Genomic DNA, 20832 nt, shown 5'->3' with positions numbered 1-20832 from the left:
CTGCTGAAGTTGGATAAAGCCCTAAGGCTATGTGGAAAACATGGATATAGTCACTGGCTGTATCCATGTTTTCCAGACAACCTTAGGGCTTTATCCAACTTCAGCAGCCCTAGCTAATCACATGCCGAACGCTCGGGTTCGGATCGACCCGAACCCGGTTCGCTCATCTCTAATCCCTATACATCACCGTACATCCACATACATCCATATACATCCCTATACATCACCGTACATCCACATACATCCATATACATCACCGTACATCCACATAAATCACCGTACATCCACATACATCACCGTACATCCACATACATCCATATACATCACCGTACATCCACATAAATCACCGTACATCCACATACATCACCGTACATCCACATACATCCATATACATCACCGTACATCCACATACATCCATATACATCACCGTACATCCACATACATCCATATACATCACCGTACATCCACATACATCCATATACATCACCGTACATCCACATACATCCATATACATCACCGTACATCCATATACATCCCTGTTTGAGATGAGAGAACTGGGTTTGAGTCGATCCGAACCCGAACGTTCGGTATTTGATTAGCTGGGGCTGCTGAACTTGGATAAAGCTCTAAGGTTGTCTGGAAAACATGGATACAGCCAATGACTATATCCATGATTCCCACGATTCCCACATCGCCTTAGGGCTTTATCAAAGTTCAGCAGCCACCGCTAATCACATGCCGAAAGTTCGGGTTCGGATCGACCCAAACCCGGTTCGCTCATCTCTAATCCCTGTACATCCATATACATCACCATACATCCATATACATCCCCGTACATCCCTATGGACTGGAAGTGTTTCTCCTCTGATATAAAGGAAAAGGCAACTGCAGCTACAGTAACATCCACAGTCCATGATGAGATTATATATAATTTATTATACTATCTATCTCTATATACTCTGTGCAGGGATGTGGATTTTATATTTCAATTTCTGCTAATGTTATATCGATCCTGGCCCTAATATACTTTCTCTTATAACATTTAATAGTAGAAAATGAATTGGAATTGTAAAAAACCTTCCTGATGTGTGGCTGCTGTGTGCTCAGGTCATGTGATTTGGGTGTGGAGGGTGTGAGGCATAAAACATGTCAGAAAAGACTTAAGGATTGGATAAAGGTTTTGCTGGGTTAAATGTGTTTTATTATTTTCCTTTGTTATGGATATTATTATACTCACATAATAAAGCATTGATAGAAGTTTATTTTTTTTCTTTTTCTACAAGCAATTTTTAAAATTTACTTCATTATCTCCTATGGAAAGAAGAACACAGACCAAAGTGCAAAAAAAGCCACAAAAACGCAATAGTTTATTGTATTTATTGTAGAACTGTACTGTAGAACTTAGAGTTACTCCAGTGATTTTTTTTTTTTCTTTCAAATCAACTGGTCCTAATAAGTGCAAGAGGTATGTAATTTACTTTTGTTAAAAATCTCTTCCAGTATTATCAGCTGCTGTATGTCCTGTAGGAAGTGGTGTATTCTCTCCAGTCTGACACAGTGCTCTCTGCTGCCACCTCTGTCCATGTCAGGAACTGTCCAGAGCAGCAGCAAATCCCCATAGAAAACCTCTCCTGCTCTGGACAGTTCCTGACATGGACAGAGGTGGCAGTAGAGAGCACTGTGTCAGACTGGAGAGAATACACCATTTCCTGCAGGACATACAGCAGATGATTTTTTAATAGAGGTAAATGATCATTTTCTCCCGGAGTACTCTTTTAATACTTCTGGCCACACAAAAAATAATAAAAACACAATGAGAAATCATGGTGCTTGATCTTACATAACGTGTTCAGCCACATTAGTGCATACCGTCTTTTTCAGTTCAGGAAACATTAAGGAAAAGGTAATATAACGACTCCCTTTTAGGCTTTGTTCCCACTGTCTCTTTTTAGGTGAAATATCATCTGTTATTTTATAGCTGCAAATAATGATCAGTAATATCACGTTATCTGTGGCCGTTATTTACTTAAAGTTTTAAATGTTGTATGAACATAGATCAGGACAGGCCGCTTAAATGACCATGGTGTGGATAGTGTGTAAGGGCTGCACGGGTATCTTTAGTAATGTCTGTGCAGCTCTTGCGTTATGTAGAACAAAATAAAGGTTATACTCACCTATCCATGCTCCTGCTTTTTCCTTTCTCACCACAGCCATAGCTGAAGCATCTGAAGGAGTCTCTGCAGTGACAGGCCGCTCGGCTTATTACTGGCTGTTGAGCGGCCGGTCGCTGTAGAGACTGCTTCAGATACTTCAGCAGCTGCTGTGGGAAATGGGCAGGAGGATACCAGGGGAGCCCGGACAGGTAAGTATAATCCTTATTATTTTCTTAATATCAGCTGTCAGCCATGCTTTACTACTACACACAGCGAAGCACGGCCAGCGGCCGATGATGTTTAGACTTGTTGAAAGACATCGACTAGTCAATGATCTTCTCCTCAGATGACCGTTGTCTTAATTACACGGAGCGATATTTGACCGGATCGGCCTGATTCAGCAGATAATGGACTCCTTTGGCCACTAGCATGTGATCAGTTATCCAATAACCAATGTGCACACGGGCCCGGAGTCTCAATACCTGAACTGAAGGGATTCTAAATGTCAGGGGTAGGGAACCTTCCGCCCTCCAGCTGCTGCAAAATTACACCTCCCATCATGGTTGGACGTGTGAGATAAGCTAAAGTTTTGGCTGTCCAGGCATGATGGGAGTTGTAGTTTAGCGGCAGGTTTCCCATCCCTGCTATATGTGTAAGTATAGGTATATGCTGTAGGTGAGGTCTGCAGCCTATTCTCTGGGTATCACTGCGGTGGCTTCTTTCTGCACCCTGGACCCTTCACTGAAGCCGTGTTGTCCCTCATCCTATGTAAGAGAGTTAATTCTATCTCCAATATACAGCGCCTCCTTCGGGAGCATTGTTTTCCATCATTGTCAGTCATTACATTGTTTTAGCACCGTACAGTATTCTTACATCTGGGATATTTAAACGTTTCAGATCTGAATTGTGATTATTGGATTTCATTAACCTGTCCCTGGAGGTGACGCTGCGTCGGCCCAAATAAGCAAAGCCTGTGCAGATGGCAGCTACAAGGCTAATAATAGAACGGACCTCTTGGGAGAGCCGGAAGAACAAAGCAGAGTGCAGCCTAAGCATCTATGTGTGAATTCTCTCACTACAACTAAAGTTCATCACAGGCTCCTCTCTATTGTTTGCCTCAAATCCCTCATTTCACTTGTCAATATCCCTGCCAGAGCCGGCTCATAGCTGCATGGGAACGAGAAAGTGCGGATGAGTCACAGGTTAGAAGCTGCGCCGTTTACAGGGCTCGAATTCAAAGGGAGACATGAAAGCCTGGCCTGCAAACATATGGGAGTAATAACCTGCAGGGACTTAAAGAAAACTTGGGACTCTACTACAAACACTAAATCTGTCTTTGCTGCCAGCTTTAACTGCTTTGATATCCAACCACATAACACAGCACCGTCATCGGCCGTCATTGGGATGTGAACGTAGATCAGTCAGGACATGAGAGCATACACCAAAGTTTTTCCTTACTGAAGTGATTGGAGTTTGATAAAATTGCACAAATTGTTTGCAAAAGCTCAGTTTTGTGCAAAAAAAAGGTGGGAGTGTGCAAAAAAAAAAAAAAAAATTGAGTGCAAAAACTGGATCTTCATCAAATCCAGGTCTTCTAGCTGTTACAAAACTACAATTCCCATCATGTCTGGACAGCCAAATCCAAAGCTTTAGCTGTCCGGCCATGATGGGAATTGTAACGACTGGAGGGCCGAAGGTTCCCCATCCCTGGTCTAGGAGATATATGTTTGTAGAAGGGGCCGCCCTCTTAGGTCTTCAAATTGCAAAGAGTCTCTAGCTCTGGAAGGCTGTGTTACCATGTATTACATGGTCACCCATTGATTTAAATAGACCTTGCATATTACTATGTTACATCACACTTGATCAGTCGTCTACCAGAACAACTAGTAGGTAGAGATGAACAATTCAGTGTGCATGGTGGTAAAAAAAATCTGCCTGCAAATCCACTATTTTGGTGGCAAAGTGGATCTGAGCTGACCGTCTGCTCTCCTGGATACCGGTTTATTAGGCACAAGCATCACTTAAAGTGTCCTACTGATTGATAGAGCCAGAAGAAGCTTAGCTCGCAGCACTACTCTATGTAGCAGGAGGAGACCTGTTCCATTGGCAGCAGCCTTAGGCCACATCCCCACGTTCCAGGTCCGTTCTACAGCGCAAACCTTTAACTGTTCCGGAGCTCAATACATTTGTAATGAATTATGATGCAGTGAGTTCCGATAGTTTGGTCCGTTGCATACAGTCCGTGCGTGGTCCGTATTTACCGGGCATGGGGAACCTTCCGTCCTCCAGCTGATGCAAAACTACATTTCTCATCATGACTGGACAGCTTTAGCATTGGCTCTACAGGCATGATGGGAGTTGTAGTTTTACATCAGCTGTAGGGCAGAAGGTTCCCATCCCTGGTGTAAATGGAGTGTGTGAATGTAGCCTTACTCCTCTGAATTGGCTCATGTAAAACGGTCAGCGGTCAGCCGATGAACAAGCAATCTCTTAGGAACAGTGTCATAGTATAATTGCTGGAGATGTACTTACACTACAGAATACTGATAGACAGGAACCTTTACTATGAAATGGAATATAGGGAATTCATCCGGGTTCACACTGCGTTTTTGCAGTCTGTTTTTCTTTTCATCCCTTTTTTGTGTGTCCGGGCATTTAGTGTACACAATCATGTGGTCGACTTTTGTGTATGATCCTTTTTTTTTTTTTTTAATAATAGAAGTCAATGGAAAAATGGTTGCACACAAATGTATCTGTGTCTTCGGCTGTTTTTTTTTTTGTTGCAAAAACGCAGTGTAGACCCAGCCTGAGCAGCTTACTCCATAGATGGCAGAGTGTCGTACAGAGGACGTTCTTTTCACATGCCCACACACTACACACATAGTCTGTAACTTCCTGTTATTCCCGTAGCGCTGTCACTTGTCTGACTAACTATTCTGCCTCAAATATACACTTTCTCATGGAGAGCGGAGTCATCAGAAGAATATGCATGCTTCACGGGAACCTATCCTGCAGGACACGAGACTCACGGATGATACTACTCTGCGAGCACCCGAGAAAAGCTCCAAGATAAATAAGAAATATTTCAAGAATCCCCCCACCCACCCACACACTCCTAATTGTTAAAGCGACTCTGTACCCACAATCTGACCCCCCCAACCACTTGTACCTTTGGATAGCTGCTTTTAATCCAAGATCTGTCCTGTGGGCCGTTCGGCAGGTGATGCAGTTATTGCCCTTAAAAAAATGCTTTTAAACTTGAAGCCCCATGCCAAACAGGCGTATCTGCCCTAACTTTGCCTAACCTCTCCGTCCCTCCTCCCCACCTTCCTCATCATTAGGAATGCTCCAGGCAGATTGTCTCCTATTCCCCACCTGTGGCAGCCCGGCACATGGGCTGGATCATTAAGGACCTGTGTAATGTTCAGAATGTAGAAAATGTTTTAGTGGCATTCCTAATGATGAAGAGGGTGGGGAGGAGTGACGGAGGGGTGCTGCAAAGTTAGGGTACAGATACTCCCGTTTGGCACGGGGCTGCAAGTTTAAAAGTATTTTTTTAGGACAATAACTGCATCACCTGCCGAACGGACCCCAGGACAGATCTTGGATTAAAAGCAGCTATCCGAAGGTATAAGGGGTTTGGGAAGGGCAGATTGTGGGTACAGGGTCACTTTAAAGAGCTGCAGTATAACCCCAATATATTCACGTTCTAGTGTTTTCCCGACTTCTGTCTCACATCACTGTCTGCAGAGCAAAGCTATGGAAACTACATGACCCATCATGCCTTGTCCAAAATTAGACATCGCTTGCTGCTAAGTTGTCATGTGGCCTCAGAGACCCCAACAATCCACTGTTAAGGGGTCCGGACCACACATGGGAAAAGAGGCACTATGTTGGGAAAATCACGATTCTTAGAGGAGATATCGGACCTGCAATTATTAAAGTGTCACTGTCGTGAATTTTTTTTTTGCAGAAATCAATAGTCCAGGCGATTTTAAGAAACTTTGTAATTGGGTTTATTATCCGAAAAATGCATTTTTATCATGAAAAAGCAGTTTGAAGCTCTCCCCCCTGTCTTCATTGTTCTCCTATGGAGAGAGCTAAAGAAAAGACCAAAACAGGACAACAAAGAGTTAATCTACAAATCCCTCAAGGGATATCTGTTCTGACCATCACTAGTGACCTGTCTGAGCTCGGATTACAGCTGTCACCCAGCTCCGTGCCTGTAATCCTCTGTTATCTGCTTTCTGCTGCCGGCTAACTCCCTCCTTCCTCCTCCCCCCTCCCCTCTCCATAGAGCAGACAGGGGACGTCTCCTGCAACAAGTCACAATTTTCAGATTTTTCAGAGTGGATGAAAAAGAGGAAGGAGGGGGGGACCTGGGAAAAGGCTTTTTACATGCAGATAATGGCAGATTTGGCTAATAAACCCAATTACAAAGTTTCTTAAAATCGCCTGGACTATTGATTTCTGCAAAAAAAAAAAATACGACAGTGACTCTTTAAAGGTCCCAGCAAGTTCCAGAAATGTGTAATTAACTTCTATTAAAAAAAAATCTTTAGTCTTCCATTACTTATCAGCTGCTGTATGTCCTGCAGGAAGTGGTGTCTTCTCTCCAGTCTGACACAGTGCTCTCTGCTGCCACCTCTCTCCATGTCAGGAACTGTCCAGAGCAGCAGAGGTTTTTTATGAGGATTTGCTGCTGCTCTGGACAGTTCCTGACATGGACAGAGGTGGCAGCAGAGAGCACTGTGTCAGACTGGAGTGAATACACCACTTCCTGCAGGACATACAGCAGCTGAAAAGTACTGGAAGATTGGAGATTTTTAAATTGAAGTAAATTACAAATCTCTGGCACTTTCTAGCAGCATTTGATTTGAAAGAAAAACATTTTTGCTGGAGTACCCCTTTAACCAAACACGTCCTTTTTGTCAATTTTATTTCCTAAGCTGATATGGATAGAATTAGATCTGCTGCAGTTATATAATGGGGTCCATAGTAATAATCCATTTTGCAGTATGATCATCTGAATATATCCTTGATATAGAAGCTATAGAGATGTCTGTGCAGCAATCAGAGGAAATACTATCACTTTGTTCGGAGTTCTCCTTTATCCTGTGGTTTTGACAATTCTTTGTCATATTCTTTTTTTTATACCAGGAAAGTTGTTAAAATTTTTCCCTTTTAATCTTTTTATGAAGTCATCATCCAGATGAAAGGGCTTCAACCCTGGAAGTTTATAAAAGAGTGTGAAAGCTTTATACTAAACATCAAGAAGTTTCCAGCAAGGATCTAATATTCTAGCTGTGAAGAAATGGCTGCGGCCTTATTAGAACAAGCTGCACAAACCTTATCCTATTCTTGTAATAGATCATCCTTAAAGGGAATCAATTTTATGAACGATGTCTCGGCCGAGGCAGAAGCCAAAGTCTGTTCAGGCTGCTGCTTAGTAATAGGTGATGCATCTTACAGATGTCTCCAGCCGCTCCAGCCAAGTCTCATCTCCTGCTCCGAGAATAAGACAGGGTGAGGGCTCATATTAGGGGTAGGATAGGGCTGGGGTAGCTTATTTTTAGAGAAACACCGTATGCCCTCTGTAGTTGTTCCCCCATACTGTATACCCAGTGGCGGTCTTTGGCACCAAGCACCCCAAGCGATCGCTTGGGGCCCCCAACATCCAGGGGGGCCCCCACGCCCCGCTCTTGTGCTCAAGACCGCTGGACAGGACCGCTGCCCCGCTCGCTGCTGCCATATGAACTGTAACTATGAGCACTCGTAATGAGCGCTCATAGTTACATGCAGCAGCACTGACAGGGCGGCAGACATTGGCTCCCTTCCTGTCACTCACTCTTGTGGCCGCAGGAAGGGTTTTCCCTGCGGTCACAAGTGGCAGCTCTGTCCTTGTGGTGCCGGCGCTCCAGTGACATCACTGGAGCATCGGCGCCAGGACAAGGGGAGTGCAGCCTCTTGTTTTCGCAGGGAAAACCCTTCCTGCAGCCACAGGAGTGAAGAGGAGAGGAGACGCCCGGACCCAGGTGAGTATAAGTGTTTGTTTTATTGTGTTATATACTATATGGGAGGTGGAGCACACAGGGGTCTGTTTAACTGGGGGAGCGCACATCGGGGGTCTGTATAAATGGGGGGAGCACACAGGGGGGTTATAGACTACTGGGGCTTCACAGAGGGGTCTATATACTACTGGGGGCAGCACACAGGGGGTCTATATACTACTTGGGGCAGCAGAATGGGGTCTATATACAACTTGGAGAGCACACGGGAGGTCTATATCCAAGTGGGGGAGCACACAGAGGAGCTATATACTACTCGGGGAGAACACAGGGGGGCTATATACTACTGGGGGAATACACAGGGTGGCTATATACTACTGGGGGAGCACACGGGGGTCTATATACTACTGGTGGGGCACACAGGGGGTCTATATACTACTGGCAGAACATACAGGGGGTCTATATACTACTTGTGAGGCACAGAGGTGGTCTATATATAATTGGGGGAGCACACAGGGGTATGTATACTACTTGGGGAACCACACAGGGGGTTTATATACTACTTGAGGAGCACACAGGGATCTATATCCAAGTGGGGGAGCACACAGGGGGGCTATATACTAGTGGGGGAGCACACAAGGGGTATATACAACTGGGGGCAGCACACAGGGGGTCTATATGCAACTGGGGCAGCACACAGGAGGTCTATATACTTCTGGGGGAGCACACGAGGGGGCTATATATAACTGGGGGAACACACAGGGGTCTATATACTACTAGGGGAAGGAAACAAGGGGTATATACTACTGGGGGCAGGACACAAGGGGTATATACTATTGGGGGCAGCACACAAGGAGTATATATTACTGGCGGTAGCGCACAAAGGGTATATACTACTGGGGGCAACACACAGCGGTCTATTGTTTTGGAACGCGTGTCGAGGGGGGGCCCCAGACATAACTTCGCTTGGGGCCCCAGAAATGCCAAGACCGCCCCTGTGTATACCTCCCCCTCTATAGTTGTTTCCCCCCCCCCATACTGTATACCTCCCTCCCCCCTCTGTAGTTGTTCCCCCCCCCCATACTGTATACCTCCCTCCCCCTCTGTAGTTGTTCCCCCCATACTGTATACCTCCCTCCCCCTCTATAATTGTTCCCCTATACTGTATACCTCACCCTCTGTAGTTATCCCCCCATACTGTAGTTTCCCCCCATACTGTATACCTCCCCCCCTGTAGTTGTCCCCCCCCATTCTGTATACCTCCCTCCCCCTCTGTAGTTATCCCCCCATACTGTAGTTCCCCCCCATACTGTATACCTTCCCCCCTGTAGTTGTCCCCCCCCATACTGTATACCTCCCTCCCCCTCTGTAGTTGCCCCCCCCATACCGTATACCTCCCTACCCTTCTGTAGTTGTCCCCCCCATACAGTATACCTTCCTCCTCCTCTGTAGTTCCCCCCATACTGTATACCTCCCTCCTCCTCTGTAGTTGTTCCCCCCCATACTGTATACCTCCCCCTCTGTAGTTCTCCCCCCCATACTGTATACCTCCTCCCCCTCTGTAGTTGTTCCCCCACATTCTGTATACCTCCCTCCCCCTCTGTAGTTATCCCCCCCATACTGTAGTTCCCCCCCATACTGTATACCTTCCCCCCTGTAGTTGTCCCCCCCATACTGTATACCTCCCTCCCCCTCTGTAGTTGTTCCCCCATACTGTATACCTCCCTCCCCCCTCTGTAGTTGTTCCCCCCATACTGTATACTTTCCTCCCCCCTCTGTAGTTGTTCCCCCCATACTGTATACATCCCTCCCCCTCTGTAGTTGTTCCCCCATACTGTATACCTCCCTCCCCCTCTGTAGTTGGCCCCCCATACTGTATACCTCCCTCCCCCCTCTGTAGTTGTTCCCCCCATACTGTATACATCCCTCCCCCTCTGTAGTTGTTCCCCCATACTGTATACCTCCCTCCCCCTCTGTAGTTGTCCCCCCATACTGTATACCTCCTTCCCCCCTCTGTAGTTCTTCCCCCCATACTGTATACCTCCCTCCCCCCTCTGTAGTCGTCCCCCCATACTGTATACCTCCCTCCCCCTCTGTAGTTGTCCCCCCATACTGTATACCTCCCTCCCCCTCTGTAGTTGTCCCCCCATACTGTATACCTCCTTCCCCCCTCTGTAGTTCTTCCCCCCATACTGTATACCTCCCTCCCCCCTCTGTAGTTGTCCCCCCATACTGTATACCTCCCTCCCCCTCTGTAGTTGTTCCCCCATACTGTATACCTCCCTCCCCCTCTGTAGTTGTCCCCCCCATACTGTATACCTCCTTCCCCCCTCTGTAGTTGTCCCCCCATACTGTATACCTCCTTCCCCCCTCTGTAGTTCTTCCCCCCATACTGTATACCTCCCTCCCCCCTCTGTAGTTGCCCCCCCATACCGTATACCTCCCTCCCCCCTCTGTAGTTGTCACCCCCATACAGTATACCTCCCTCCTCCTCTGTAGTTCCCCCTCATACTGTATACCTCCCTCCCCCATACTGTATACCTCCCTCCTCCTCTGTAGTTCTCCCCCCATACTGTATACCTCCTCCCCCTCTGTAGTTGTTCCCCCCATACTGTATACCTCCCTCCTCCTCTGTAGTTGTCCCCCCCATACTGTATACCTCCCCCCCTCTGTAGTTGTTCCCCCCATACTGTATACCTTCCTCCTCCTCTGTAGTTGTCCCCCCATACTTTATACCTCCCTCCTCCTCTGTAGTTGTCCCCCCCATACTGTATACCTCCCCCCCTCTGTAGTTGTTCCCCCCACATAATATATACCTCTCCTCTCTGTTGTTATTCCCCCCATACTTTATACCTCCCTCCTCCTCTGTAGTTGTGCACTATAAGAGACGCACTATAAGAGACACTATAAGAGACGCGCTATAAGAGACACACTATAAGAGACGCACTATAAGGGACACACTATAAGAGACGCACTATAAGGGACATACTATAAGAGACACACTATAAGAGATATACTATAAGAGACATACTATAAGAGATGCTATAAGAGACACACTATAAGAGACGCACTATAAGGGACACACTATAAGAGACACACTATAAGGGACATACTATAAGAGACACACTATAAGAGACACACTATAAGAGACATACTAACGGAGACACACTATAAGAGACGCACTATAAGGGACACACTATAAGAGACACACTATAAGGGACATACTATAAGAGACACACTATAAGAGACACACTATAAGAGACATACTAACGGAGACACACTATAAGATACCTAGCTTCCTCCTCAGCGTCTCCTGCACAATAGGGACATACCAGCAGGTTAGATTTGTCTTTAGTTCCCCTTTAAATGTATCATGCACCATCCTTTATATATTACAAGAGATGTGTTAGAACTAGACAGAAATATAGATAAAGCAAGAAAAACTGTAAATGCTGTGGTGTGCAAACAAAATTCTTAAAAATAAATTTTTAAAGGGGTATTCCGCTCAGAATTAATTTTTAATATGTTGCTGCCCTGGCACAGAACATAACAAACAGCCTATTCTTACCTCTCTGCGCTCCCCCGGTGTCCTCCTGCATCATCTTCGGTCCTCAGCTGAGTGATCCCACCTCCACTGACTGACTCGTCTGGCAGTGACAGCCCGCTCAGCCAATCACTGGTCGCTGCACTCTCCCATCTCAGTTAGTGATTGGCTGTCACTGCCAGAGGAGTCAGTCAGTGGAGGCAGGATTGTTCAGCTGAGGAGCGAAGATGATGCAGGAGGACACTGGGGGAGGGCGGAGAGGTAAGGATAGGCTGTTTGTTCTGCGCCAGGGCAGCAAGATATGAAAAATTAATTCTGAGTGGAATACCCCGTATGAACATATGGACAAACGGAAACAATATAGAAGATCACAGTGACTAAGGGTCCGTCTACACACACAGATTATCTGACAGATTTTTGCAGCCAAAGCCAGGAATGGACTAAATCAAGGAACAGGTCATAAAGGAAAGACTGAGATTTCTCTTTTTTTAAATCCATTTCTTGTTTTGGCTGCAAAAATCTGTCAGATAATCTGTGTGTGTAAACGGACCCTTATGCTACATTTACACGGAACGATTATCGGGCGAATTTTCGCGATAACAATCGAATTCGAACAATAATCGTACGTGTAAACGCGGCGAACGATCGATAAATCGTTCATTTTGATCTTTTAACATTTTCTTAAATCGTCATTCGCAAAAAATTCGCTGATCGTTCCGTGTAAACAGTCGTTCACTGATTTTACCTGTGTGAGATAGGCTTAAGCGATCGCAAAACGAATTTTCTGTACGATATATCGTTCCATCTAAACGCTGATCGTTATAAAAAAAAAATTGTTACTTCGAAATCGTTAATCGTACGATCGGGCCAATTATTGCTCCGTGTAAACTTAGCATTAGACAGGTCTAGTGTCCGGGGACTAAATTTATATTTTTATGGTGCGTTCACACCTACAGGATCTGCAGCTGATTTTCTGCAGCAGATTTCATTTAAATAACTGAACACAGCATCAAATCTGCTGCAGATCTGCTGCAGATCCTGTAGGTGTGAACGCACCCTTAAAGGGGTTATCCAGCATTAGAAAAACATGTCCACTTTCATCCACAACATGACTCTACTTCACTTCTAGTTCGGTTTGAAATTAAGCTCCATTCACTTCAATGGAACTGATTTGCAAAACCTGCACCCAAACTGGAAACAAGAGCGGTGCTGTCTATGGAAGAAAGCAGCCATGTTTTTCCAACGCTGGATAACCCCTTTAAGTATAAAAAGAAAACATACTCACCCACCCCAATACCCACAGCTGCCTCTCTGACAGGTCCTGGTCCCCACTCGTCCCCGCTGCTTCCTGGACACCATGACCTCTGTGCAGCAGTGACTGGAGCTGGAGGATATTGAATGTTTTTGTAAGTGTTTTGTTCTTTACTATGTCCCTTAAGTGTAAAAGCTTCCTGCATCGCCCCTTTCATATTCAGTGTCAGTTGTAGTGTAATAAGTTACTGGTAGAAGCTCAGATACAGATGGGTAATAGATAAGCAAGATGCCAAAGAGCGCGGCACATCAGTGGGCTCCATTGGGAGGGGATGTGCGGCTGTACGCCATATAAATATTATTAGTCTGTGATCCTCGTCGTCTTTTAGTTTTTCGTGTTTAACCTTTCTGAAGTGTTTATACTGTATTACACAGTTCTGGTGTATGTGCCCTGTTATCCTGCAGCCCGGGTGGGATCCTTCATGATGTCAATCATTCATACATGGTTATGCAGTCGGTGCCGGCAGCCGGGGTTACTGTCACCAGGAAATCCACCCACCGAGGTCACGCTGTAAAAGTGTATTTCTGACTGACAACTGAAAGTTCTCTGAGAATAAAAAACAAACAAACATTGTTCTTCATGCAGATTAGAAATCGAGAAAATAAATCACCACTTGTTGGACGGTGTACGGAGCCGGCAGTCTGGGGGAGATGAGCGCAGATCAGTTTGGTTCGCCCATCTCTAGTAGTAACGATATGTAAATGAGCTCCTTTGGTGCACTGGGGGTGTTCCCTGGCCAGTCAATGCCCCTGCCCACCCGCTGGCTACTTCTGCACTGCCTACTGCCCCAGCCTGTGCAGTAGCAGTGTATACGGCCTTGGGCCTGGGGAAGAAGGAGTCACTACTTAGTGCAGCGCAGAAGGAGCCAGCGGACAGGCTGGTGCACCATGTACAGGTGAGGCTACTACTACGAAACAGCACAACAGATCCAAAGGAAAGGGATGGCTTTAGAATCTGCATCAAAACACCTCCAGGTACATAACAGCTGTTTCATACCCACAAACCTGCTAACGAAAATTTATTCCTGCATCGTTGATTGGATCTTTTGAGCCGACCATAAAATCATTGTTATTGTTTGCAAATCCTTCGGTGTATGTGCACTTGTTCATAATTACGATCATCCGTATACTAGAGAATATGAACAATCGTAATTACGATCATAATTGTGTCCGTATGTAATATGTTCCGTGTAATATGGTGAATGATTTCAGATCATTTATCGTTAATCGGAGAAAACAAAAAATCGCTTCATCTAATAGGACTCTTACTAGAAACCACTTCTTAGGCCACAACCACGTAACGTCTTTTTTGGACGATTAACAGATGTTATTATTTCAAGCCCAAATAACGGCCGTTGTTTTGAAATAAAGATCATTATGCAGGCTTGAAATGACGTCCGTCTAAAAAAAAGTGTCCATCAAACGGCCAAAAGAAGACGTTGTGTGGTTGTAGCCTCAAAGTGCATATTATTAATATAGAATTTCCAAATGGAGAGTATAGACGTGAACCTGCCGAGTATTGAATGTACAGTGTAACCCGCAGGGCAGGCCGGGCCCTCTGTACTATTTACTTAGACATTGAGTCAGTGTGAGTCTCTCGCTGTTATCGCGCCTCACATGTAATGGTATTTTTGTTTTACAGTTACTGGAGCTGTGCAGGTTGGTGAAAGACGATGCCCTGAAGGTTATTTCTGCTTTCAATGTACCACGTGACACCATCCAGGCCCCTATCGCTGGCATTCCCAATCCACGGGCACAGTGGGCTTATTACCCCGAGCCAAAGGAAGATCACAAAGTGCCAAGGAAAATCGGTGCCAAGCTATAACCCGATCCTGCCGGATGTGGACACGCTGCGGCCAATTGAAGCAAAGCGACTCACAGAAGAGGTGAAGCTTTGTGTTCAGCAATGCAGGAAATGATCCGATTACCTTTCTAATAAAAACACAATCCTCTTTTAATTGTTAATATTGAGGAAAAAGCACAGATAAAAATGTAACAGGACCCGGAATGCTGGACTTTTATAATTTTAAAGTAGATTCTTTTTCATAATAAACCAAATTGTGAAAAGTCATTGATGTAAGTGGCCGCCTGATTTACCCGACGGGAAGAGCAAAGTGTCCAGATATATAGCATCATGGGCTTATGGTGGCCTGCTACCTCCAATAGCGAGTGGGTAGTGGGTATAATCCCGAGCTCTGTGCAATGTGACCCATCGCACTACAAACATCATAGCTATACAACCAGGCAATATAGGGTCTTCTACATTTTTACTTTTTTTTTTTTTTTTTTTACCAGATTCCGCTGTTTAGTTTGCAAGTTGATATTCTTGCTCTTTTTTGCAGAATTTCTGTATATATAATGATATCAGAACACTGATGGGTAACTGTCAGGTGTATCACCAGCGTCCTCTGCATAGCAGATCTACTGAGCCTTCTTAATGGTTGGTTTACACAGGCAGATTTATCTGACAGATTTTGGAAACCAAAACCAGGAATGTATTTGAAAAGAGGCGAAATCTGTCTTTCCTTTATGACCCGTTTCCTGTTTATGGTCTGTTCCTGGCTTTGGCTTCAAAAATCTGTCAGATAAATTTGCGGCCGGCCCGCACAGACCATCCCTGCATTGTTCGTGTGGCCATGTAAATGTATTGTACAATTAATAGTGATAAATTTTACCACCCGCACAAATGATGCGATGATGGGTGGTTATTTCGTCCTCCGACCGATCACTTTAGTAAATGAGCGCCAATCTGCTAGATCTATTACACCGGCTCAACAATCGTGCAGCAAGGGCTATATATATATATGTGTGTGTGTGTGTGTGTGTGTGTGTGTATAGTTAGTGATGTCTGTGCAACCTTCCTGTCTTCTGCTTGGTCCTGGCTGCAGTCAGTGATGAGTACTGGCTGCAGTCAGTGATTGGCTAAGCGGTCTGTCACTTCAGAGGCCGGCGGCTGGATTTCCTAGCTGAGAGAAAAAACAAAACCCAGACAACAAGGTTAGTGTAACATACGTATAATATGGAGAGACATCTGCTGTGTATAATGATGGACTGACCTGGCCCGGCCGTGGGTCTACTGACCCCAATAACATCTAGGACATCTCTGATGCTGTTAGTTCGGGTCTCTGGACTGAGCCTCCACCTGCAACAATAGAGCAGAGATGCCCCCGTATTCTCTGCATTTTATTGTGTCACATGTTTTTTTGACATTTCTCTTTGGTGACATATTGCCCACATAGGTTTTCTATACTGTGTGGGTGAACACGTGTTCGTACTTCACATCATTTTCATATGTGTGGGTTTCTGAGATGCATCCACTGTAAAAGAATTCTTCCTCTGACTATACCCAGCATCATTATACTGTATACTCTGTATCTATCTCCTCTATACCCAGCATCACTATACTGTATACTCTGTATCTATCTCCTCTATCCCCAGCATCACTATACTGTATACTCTGTATCTATCTCCTCTATACCCAGCATCACTATACTGTATACTCTGTATCTATCTCCTCTATCCCCAGCATCACTATACTGTATACTCTGTATCTATCTCCTCTATCCCCAGCATCACTATACTGTATACTCTGTATCTATCTCCTCTATACCCAGCATCACTATACTGTATACTCTGTATCTATCTCCTCTGACTATCCCCAGCATCATTATACTGTATACTCTGTATCTATCTCCTCTGACTATACCCAGCATCATTATACTGTATACTCTGTATCTATCTCCTCTATCCCCAGCATCACTATACTGTATACTCTGTATCTATCTCCTCTATCCCCAGCATCACTATACTGTATACTCTGTATCTATCTCCTCTGACTATACCCAGCATCATTATACTGTATACTCTGTATCTATCTCCTCTATCCCCAGCATCACTATACTGTATACTCTGTATCTATCTCCTCTATCCCCAGCATCATTATACTGTATACTCTGTATCTATCTCCTCTATCCCCAGCATCATTATACTGTATACTCTGTATCTATCTCCTCTATCCCCAGCATCACTATACTGTATACTCTGTATCTATCTCCTCTGACTATCCCCAGCATCACTATACTGTATACTCTGTATCTATCTCCTCTATCCCCAGCATCACTATACTGTATACTCTGTATCTATCTCCTCTATCCCCAGCATCACTATACTGTATACTCTGTATCTATCTCCTCTATCCCCAGCATCACTATACTGTATACTCTGTATCTATCTCCTCTATCCCCAGCATCACTATACTGTATACTCTGTATCTATCGTAGGATTTTCTGCACATTTGCACTTTGCACTTTTTTAATGCCACATATTTACTAATGTATCACTTTTTTGTAAATGATTTTGAGGCACAGAATCTTAGTGGTTACTGTCACACACAGGTGGCAAGGTTAATTTAAGAGGTACCTATCATTTAAGCAAACTTCTGACAAGTCATAGTGACATGTTAGGCGTTTGTATCAGCCGGGGTCCCGGTGCTGAGACCCCCGCCGATCACTAGAATGATGGTGTAGCCGCACGCAGCAGCGCACACTCAGCCTCTTCATCTCCGTCTCACTGCTAATGGAACAGTTGACTAAGTTATAATGGAGCCTTATGCTGTACTGCTGCTGATGGTGATAATGATGACTAAAGAGAGGGGATTACATTCAGGAGGCAGCATTGTGTACTTAGTAAGAGCACAAGTATTTACACAAGGAACAGTAACCAAGAACTTTTTATGTAGGTGGTCAGAGATGAGGGGGGAGTTTTGTTTTACTTGTCAGGCATAGTATGGAAGGAGGCAGAAAAGGCTCAGGACCTCTACCCTGCATAGCACTAGCTAAGCCACTCTATCCACTTCCTGTGTTTTGTCTTGGTCCTATTGCTGCTAGAGACAGAATTCCCCTAACAACAAGCAGTGGGAAGTAGTTGCAGAGCAATAAGATGCCTAGTAAGCTAGACTCTATGGTATTTTTTATAAGGTGAGGAATCATTTTATAAATATGTTACAAATCACATAGGCCATCAAACAGTGGAACGTTTTTTGAAACAAAGGTGACCCTATAAACAAAGGGTAATACATGATCTATAGACCTCCATCTCACATCCTTCTATTCTTGGTGTTTTAGGTGGCCTGATCATGCTCTTCTTGGTGCAGGTTTTGTGTCTGTGTGTGTGTGTGTGTGTGTGCATGTGTGCGTGTGTGTGTGGGGGGGGGAACAAAAATAATACGTACAGTACAAGCATTTTGCATGGTATTTAGATTTGTGCAGTTTTGCAGGTATTTTTGACACATATCTATTTATATTACACACATATATGTAGTTACCCTTTTACAAATGGCAATAAACAAATGTTTATAAAGAGAACATGTTTATTTAGTTGGTTCTTACTGTGGAACTTACATAGATGAGTATTTTCTTTTCTCTAGAAAACAGTGGCTAAAACCACCGATCTCACAACTGTTCTTGTACATTGGAACATCATAAAACAGACTTAGTAGTCTTAGTATAGAGAGGCCCATATACCTCTATAAGACCTGATTATAGAAGAGACTAGTCAGTGTTGTTGAGCTCTTTCACCCTCAATCCACTTACCATCTGTAACCAATGAAACAGAAAAATTTCATCTGCAATCAGGTAAAAGATACTGTCTATATACTGTACGGTATATACCAAACACGTAAGATGCTCTATGAAAACGAGATAAACCAAAGACATCTATAATATTCATTAGTTGTCAATGCTACAACAATCCATAACTGCACAAATACAACATGAAGATGAGATGAAGCCAAAACTAGGCAGCCGCCAGCGGAAATAGTGATCAAGTTTTTTATTTGCAGCTGTCATTTTTAGAATAGAGGGGGGGTGCAAAAACCGACAAAAACCCTGGGGGGTTAAACTTAAAGCGTAACTGTCATGTTTTTTTTTTTATTGCAGAAATCAGTAGTATAAGCGATTTTAAGAAACTCTGTAATAGGTTTCATCAGCCAAAAAAGCCTCCTTCTGTACTCAAGAAGCAATCTCCCAGCCTCCCCCCCCCCCCCCCCCCCCCCCGACTTCTTATCTGTGCATTATCAGGCAAACACGTCTTCATTACAGAGAAGCCAGTGAAGACGGGCTCTGCTCTCTCCATTGTAAGCCTATGAAGAGGGGAGGGGCTGAGGGAGATGAGGGAGCAGGAAGAGGTGACATGAAGGTCAGCTGTTTGTAGACTGTCTGGGCACCTAAAACGCTAAATTCAGGTGTCAGAAAGGTCAGTGCTTATCTATGAACTTACTGAGAGAAGATTGCAGGGTGTTGTGCTGTACAGGACTGCTCCGTGCTCACTCACTCCTAACAGCCCCTCCCCTCTCCATAGCCACATAATGGAGACAGAAATCCTGCTTCATTTGATGTGAGGGGGGAGGCTGGGAGATTGCTCTTTCAGTCCAGAAGGAAACTCTTTTAGTACATAAAACCTATTACAGAGTTTCTTAAAATTGCTTGATCTGTTGATATTTAATGTTTTCAGAAAAATGACCCTGAAATGACAGTTACGCTTTAAGCCCCTATTACATGGGTGATGTGGAGAGCAAGCGAGCGCTGACCTGTCAGGCCAACAGTGAGCAAAAAGGAGCGGATAAGAGCAGGGGGGCATGGGGGCATGGGTAGCCTGCCTGTGCGTTCGTCAGATCTTTCGGGCAGCCCATAGGAGACAGCGGCAGCAGATCATTGCCAGGCTGAGCGCTAGCGTTTCAGCCTGTTGACAGACAACGTTCAGCATTTTGGCTGATGTTTGTCTTCTATTACACGAACAGCCGATAATCGCTCCGTGTAATAGGGCCTTCACCCTCCTGATGTCTTTAACCAATCAGCCAAGCTGATTGGCTGAGCAGGGACTTCAGCAGTTTCAGCTCAACCAGTTAGAGGCTGCAGCAACGTCCCTGGGGCCACTGATTGGACATTTGAGGAGCCAAAGCTCGGCACTCATCAAGCTCCGTGTTCTTGTTCTGGTGAAGCAAGAAGACGTCTGATGATGAGTATAAACTCCCCACTATCCCACAATCCCTTAGTGTTACACTAACCCCCACATTAGTACCCCAGTACCCACTTTCACAGGGGTACTGGGAAGAGACGGGTACCAGTAGTCCCTGAGCGTCAAATAATGGTCCTGGGGAGGGGTAAAATACGTACACTTTTAGGCTATGTTCACATTACGTATGAGACCCGCCATAAATACATTTATCTGGCAGATCTTTGAAGCCAAAGCCAGGAACAGACTATACACAAGGAACAGGTCATAAAGTAAAGACTGAGATTTCTCCTCTTTTCAAATCCATTCCTGGCTTTGGCTTAAAAAAATCTGTCAGATAAATCTCTGTGTGTAAACGCACCATTAGGATGAGCCATTATTTCCCAATAAAGCTCACAAATATCCATAGAAAAGGAAAAGTGTAAAAAATCAATAAAGAAACAATGAGTTTAATAATATAAGGAAACTAAGGGTGGTATTACACGGGCCGATGGGGGCTCCATAATACCTGTAAACGATCGCCGATCTGCTCCTTATTGTTGTTATGTTGCTGTGTGTGACCCTGGCCTCGGCTGCACCCCCTCTCCTCCTCTCCTCTAGCTTCTCTCTCACTTCACTTTATCTGTCTTACGTGAGCAGGAAAACCACAGGGAAACAATGACAACAATCTGACTCATCCAGGAGAGCGGCAGCGTAACATACAGTATGTACAGTCATGGCGGCCGTGTGGGCAGACTTCCTGTTTATTAAAGGACATCACACCTCTTTGTATCTCACAGTCAATGTTTACCCAGGAAGTTTGTCT

At 44.7% G+C, this 20832-nt stretch overlaps 1 protein-coding gene across 1 annotated transcript in view; it reads left to right on the top strand.

The window, feature by feature from the left end:
• The window catches only part of ACOXL (acyl-CoA oxidase like), a 149835-nt gene extending 134748 nt beyond the window's left edge, over window positions 1-15087 (top strand). The window contains exon 19 of the mRNA XM_069955182.1: window positions 14659-15087. Within this exon, the coding sequence (XP_069811283.1) occupies window positions 14659-14841 (183 nt within the window). The 3' untranslated portion in view covers window positions 14842-15087. The remainder of the gene's footprint in view (window positions 1-14658) is intronic.
• The last annotated feature ends 5745 nt before the right edge of the window (window positions 15088-20832 follow it).

The sequence above is a fragment of the Dendropsophus ebraccatus genome, chromosome 15 (assembly GCF_027789765.1).
Source record: "Dendropsophus ebraccatus isolate aDenEbr1 chromosome 15, aDenEbr1.pat, whole genome shotgun sequence".
NCBI classification, from domain to species: Eukaryota; Metazoa; Chordata; class Amphibia; order Anura; family Hylidae; genus Dendropsophus; species Dendropsophus ebraccatus.
The sequence above is the reverse complement of the archived record's forward strand: the minus strand, read 5'-3'. Positions and strand labels throughout refer to the sequence as shown.